The following is a 5726-nucleotide window of genomic DNA, read 5'->3' as shown; positions in this document are numbered from 1 at the left end:
AAATAAAGCAAATAATAAATATAAATAACTAAAAAGCAGACAGCAGTAGGTAGGTACTAGGTGTATAGGTACCTAGATGAACCTTTTATTGGTTAAATTGAACCTAACCTAACCTTTTATGAACCCGTGATAGAGTAATTACTCGTTGATGTTCGAACCGCCAAAACAAAATTATAACACCTGATTTGACTATAGATAACAAAAATATTTTAAAATCTAGGGATTGATTATAAATTGATAATATAATAATTTATTCCAATATCTACTTTAGAACTTCAAGTTATGACAAATAATAATATTATATACGTTTAATAAATGTATCCATACAAATCTTCACTGAATCTTTACGGCAATGACACAATGAAGCTTTTTTGCCATACTCCACCCAACGTGGAGATGCAAAATTTATAGCTTCAGCAATATTGAAGCCAACATTGAAGCCACTATGATATCCAAAGGGGAACGTTATCACGAACTCACCTTTCTCCTGTGTGATCTATAACAAAAAATAATATTGATCATAAAAAATCCCAATTACCTACTTATAAAAAAGTTTATAATTATTAATTCTTAATTATTTACTTTATTATAGGGTATAGCATTTTGTTTCAAAATATTAGGAGATATCATAGTCGCTTTATGTCTGAGAAAAGCAGGGCATTTTTCCGCTTCAGTTGGAAAAAAACGATTAGCCAATCTTTCAAAGGCGTGGCCATTTTCTGGAGGTATTGAATACCTTGAGTAAAATAAAATATATAATATATAATTACAAACAATAATAATAAAATGTGAGTATAATCTTACCATATTTTTGGATATCCTTCATGTAAATAGTTAATACTATACAAGTCCATGTCTTCCGTGTGCCAAGCAAACAAGGACTTCCACATACCGAAATATAAGTATGCTGTATTTACACCTTCAATTATATTACCATAATCTTCATTTACATAATCTAATATCGTGCCCAATTTGTTAATATTCCAAACCTTAATTTAATTAAAAACAATATTTACTTAATTTACATATACATTTGAAAACAAATAAATTATAATGTATAAATGTAATACTTACATCAACATCTTTGTCCGTAATAGAGCCAGATACATCTGCACCATACAATGGGGGGTTGTACACAATGTTTTGCCAAAACTTTCTTTCGAGCTGGTCATAATCCAAATGGTCAGGTGTCTTAAATTCATCAGATTCTGCTATTATTTTATAATCGGATACGGTCATAGGTTTCTTTTCTTTATGAAGTAGTTGAAAAAGTCCTTGTTTACCTAGTGCAACCTAAATCAAAATAATAATTTAAGGACTTGGTTTATTAAAAACTGAGTACTTGAACGTAGTACTTGACTGATTGGAGCTGGAATTTTCAAATTCATAACATCATCTGCATCATAACCCTTCTTTCTTGCTATCCATTCGGGTGGTGGGATGACCTACAAGATTAATATTTCATATTTAGAAGAAAAATAATGTAGAATTGTAACAGTAAAATCTGAAATCGATATTAAAATGCAACAGTTTAATAATTTATTACTTTCGCCAATCCAGCCCTGTGAGCACCTTTTTTCTCCATCACCTCAACATAGTTACTGAAATTTTGGAATTCTGTCCAAGTTGGTCTGAAAACCATGATTCTATTTGAATCTTTAGCGGCACACATCTTATCTAAAATCATATATAAATAATTATTAATATCAATGTTTTAAGTACAACTAAATTTGAATTTATAAATCTTATTACAATAACCACATTTTGAATCCAAAATGTTTTAATGATTGCAATGAATATATAGTTGTTTTGAATATCTGATGCTAAATACTAATAGTACTTATGATACTAATAAAACATCTTGTTTTATTTCATTTTTTAAAAAAAACACTTAAAACATAATTTCTTACATAATTACCTTTAATAGGTTTATGACTAAATTTATTATCAATTGATGAAAACCAGAAAATTTTTGTGAGGCATCTGTATATAAATCAATAGAAGATTGAAAGAAATCTGTGGGGCCCGGTACCAGTTTTCCAAAATTCTATAAAATTTAAAAATTTAAAAATTGGTAAATTTTATATTTTAGTTGTCACCTTAACATAATACTAAAAAAAAAAGACTTCACAGGAATTATTCTCAGGCCTTGTGGAATTGTTAGATTTTGATAACTATTTTTTTATCTGAAATAAGAAGACTTCCTACATGCCTCATCAAACTCCCATTTTATTTCAAATAGGGAACAGACAACATAGAAGGTAAAAACTAAAAGGGTGTAAACGCCACTTTTTTCAAAATCGATGTTTTTGCATATTGTTGTAAACAGCATTACTATCATAGACCTTGTACTAATAGACGGAACATCCAGGCGGGATGTGGGTGGGTGGTGCGGTTTGCGTTACAGTGATATATATATTATATACAGTAATATACAGAGTATTGTATCATCTAGTGCGCATGTGCAGTGCACGTTGTACTACCTTGATCAGCGCCGTAACGCTTGGATGCCGGAACTACAACCACGTCCGTCTATTAGTATAAGGTCTATGATTATTATACATCGATTAATCGAACCTAAACATTGTTATCATTTGTAGATATTCAAGAATCAATGTTTTAATATATGGTCGTAAACGGTATAGAATTGGCGGGAATGAAAAAACGTGGTGTAAACATCAATTAAAAGATGTAAAAGGCATTCAAGGAAACTTGATAATATGTAAGTGTCATTTTCGACAATTACATCAATTTATCATTTTTGTTAGTGGTTTTGTCAGCACTGTAAAAAGCGTTTATATCTGCAATTTTCGAAATACTTTCAATACAAATCTTCGTTGAACTTAATCAATAATATAAAACAAATAACAATATTAAACTATCCATTATACTTTATAGTCAATAGAACATCTTTGGGGCGTTAAGAGCCACGATCAGAAAAAAGGGGCGTATAAGTAATTTTTTTGTAATTAGCTTTAAATACACAAATATGTTATGATTATGAACAATTAATCAATACAAAATACGTAAAAACTCATTAAAAATCATATTAAGTCTCAAATCGAAGTGTTATACGATGTTCTAAGGTTATAACATAGTTCATATGAAATTATCTGTTTTCGGCTCTCCTGAACAATGTGGAAATTGACGTTTACGCTCTTTACCGGGCGGTACTGGTTTGCGCACAAATACCAAAAAGACAACTTGTTTGGGCACAAAACTACCACTCGTTTGGGGACAGTTGAGCCGTAACCATACACGTGGTTTGCGCACAGTTACCTTTTAGACTTTAATAGTTTAATACCTTGCATATTAATATTTGTTTGTTAATAAGTAAATTATTAAAGTATTTACATACATTTTCCTTCCCCCTTAACAGACTTAGGACTGTCTATGAATTTATTCATAGATGTGATTAAAAATAGGTGTTAATTTACTTGCTTATTAATAATTGTTAATACTTGTTCAACTTAAAAATGCATGTTATATCTAATTTTAATATAATATGATTGGTAAATATACGTGTCTATTATTTCCGTAATAACAGTTTCCCATTATTTGTATGTATTTAATTTAGTTGATGATTACCAGTGCCCATCTGTCACCATTATAATTTTTTTCGAGTGCGCAAACCAGTTGTACATTTAATATAACCGTGTGCGTAAACGAGTTCCGATTTTTCAGGTAAAAATTATAGATTGTGCGCAAACAAGTTGCAGCCCTTTTACCTTCTAACTATCAATATAATTTATGAAAAACTCTCAAAATTGTATGAATGCATAAAGGACAGACAGGTGGATGGACAGACAGACATTTATTCATTTTTATATAATATATACATTAGTATTCAATTTCCATTTGTTTTTTTAGTAAGTAAAGCCTTAGCTAACTATCCGAATATCAGATTTTAATAAACAAACACATTTTAAAACTTACAATTTGGCGGAGATATAGGTAGTATCCAAGTTTCCAACGGAATAAAACGACACGATACGGTACTTACTACTTACACGCCAAAATACGTATGACAGCGAAACAGACCGGTATGTCGCCGATTTGTTGATGCTCATTGTGTTCGCCGACCACTCCACACACCACTCCACACACCCCATCCATCGGCAGCACTGGTACGCCGCAGGTGTACCATCATGTTGTACGGTTAATTATTTAACGGCCAATGAAATGACACCAACCACGTTCATGGTTAGAGATCCACTTCGTCGTGAACGTTACGACATGACACGTCACACGATTTTCTCCTCCCGGACGACGCGTGCACTGCCGTCGGTCGAAGCACGACAAAAAGCCATTCGACAAAACGCCATGATGGTTATTTGTCGAATGCAAGGTGTATCAATACACCTTGGTCGAATGGTCATATTATTTAGTGAACACAGAACAGCTCTCAATACATACAAACCAAAAATAATAGAGATTTGAGCAATTGAGATTATAATAAATTTCATATTTTAATCAAGTTTCATTGAATAATAATGAATATTATTGGAAAAATTGCTATATAAAGTTGGATTGGACTAAAAAAAGATTATGAATAAAATTTAGAGAGTGACCACCGACCCGCACTCATATGTGCGAAGTAGTCACATAATTCTCTCTGGACGAAGCAAACCCAATAATAATAATAATAATAATATTGCGGTTATGCGTCCCAAAATAACAATCTTAAATGAGCAATTATTATAGTTATTAGTTATTAGCAGAGCCTTACTTAGGAATTTTGGGGCCAAGGCTGCAGTGCTCGGAATGGAAAACTTTCAGAACTACCTACCAAGTATCTACCTACCGGCTACCTAGGTTCAAGCAGCAAAGAAATGTTTTTTAATGTTTTTAAAAATGTCTATAAAATATAAATTTTTTGTTTTTAAAACATTTTCCAAATGTCTTAATGGCCAACTTTTCATTTTAAAAATAATATTTGAAAAATGCTTATTTAATATTTTATATACATTTTGTTTGCAATGAAATAATATTTGAAAAACGTTTATAATACATAAGATTAATATTAAAATTTTGTTTTTTAATATTATATTATGATATAAATTACATTCTTTCGACATTTTAATCACATTTGTAGTACTATTCATTTTTTTCAAGTTCATTATTCACATAAAATTCCAATATTATTTTGCTTCAAACATAACTCTGGTATAAATAGGTGGTAAATAGTTAATTGTTTTAAAATATTTACACATTTACGACATATATAAATGTATAGTATATAGTACAATTTGCTTATAATGGTAGATGAAAGGATGTAGTTTTTGTGGTCAATAGGCGCAAATGCTCCCAATGACAAAAAATAAATAAAATAAAATTAGAAATAGTAATTTTATTATAATGAATGAAAAGAATTTTATAATTAACAAATAGTAAAATAAAATTATTCTCTTTATATTATTATTAACTATTTGAATGAATAAAATAAAATAAATGATTATTATTGGCTGTCATCCTCTAAAATTGCATCTTGTATAAATGATTCATGTGATTCAACAGTAGTTTGTTTGTTCTTTTTTTGTAATGTGTTGAATCTGTAAATACAAATAAATAAATAAAATGTACAAAATTAGAAATAATTGTAATAATAACCATAATAATTTCAAATATAAGAACAAATATTCATTATATTATATTAATATTTTTGCATGCTATAAACTTTATTGATTTTTTAAGTTTATCAATTTTGTCAACAAAAATTGGTAAAA

General features: G+C 29.6%; 1 protein-coding gene across 1 annotated transcript; it reads right to left on the bottom strand.

The window, feature by feature from the left end:
• Positions 1-298: 298 nt before the first annotated feature.
• LOC100168352 (probable lysine-specific demethylase 4B) lies at positions 299-4070 on the bottom strand. Its single transcript, XM_001944377.2, has 8 exons — positions 4011-4070; positions 3156-3279; positions 1547-1677; positions 1356-1445; positions 1075-1293; positions 805-989; positions 583-736; positions 299-496 (listed from the first exon to the last, which is right to left on the bottom strand). Exons 1-8 carry the CDS (start codon positions 4068-4070, stop codon positions 299-301), a joined length of 1161 nt encoding a protein of 386 aa, XP_001944412.2.
• Positions 4071-5726: the final 1656 nt, after the last annotated feature.

This window comes from Acyrthosiphon pisum, chromosome X (genome assembly GCF_005508785.2).
Source record: "Acyrthosiphon pisum isolate AL4f chromosome X, pea_aphid_22Mar2018_4r6ur, whole genome shotgun sequence".
Taxonomy (NCBI): domain Eukaryota; kingdom Metazoa; phylum Arthropoda; class Insecta; order Hemiptera; family Aphididae; genus Acyrthosiphon; species Acyrthosiphon pisum.
The sequence above is the reverse complement of the archived record's forward strand: the minus strand, read 5'-3'. Positions and strand labels throughout refer to the sequence as shown.

Bases quoted from the DNA above. Each gene is read 5' to 3' on its own strand.
- LOC100168352 (XM_001944377.2), bottom strand. From the start codon at position 4,070: ATGAGCATCAACAAATCGGCGACATACCGGTCTGTTTCGCTGTCATAC. The intron at 1,678-3,155 runs GTAAACGTCAAT...ATATGATTTTAG, and splicing joins AGTACCGCCCGGTAAAGAGC to ATAAGATGTGTGCCGCTAAA. The intron at 1,446-1,546 runs GTAATAAATTAT...TTAATCTTGTAG, and splicing joins ACAGGGCTGGATTGGCGAAA to GTCATCCCACCACCCGAATG.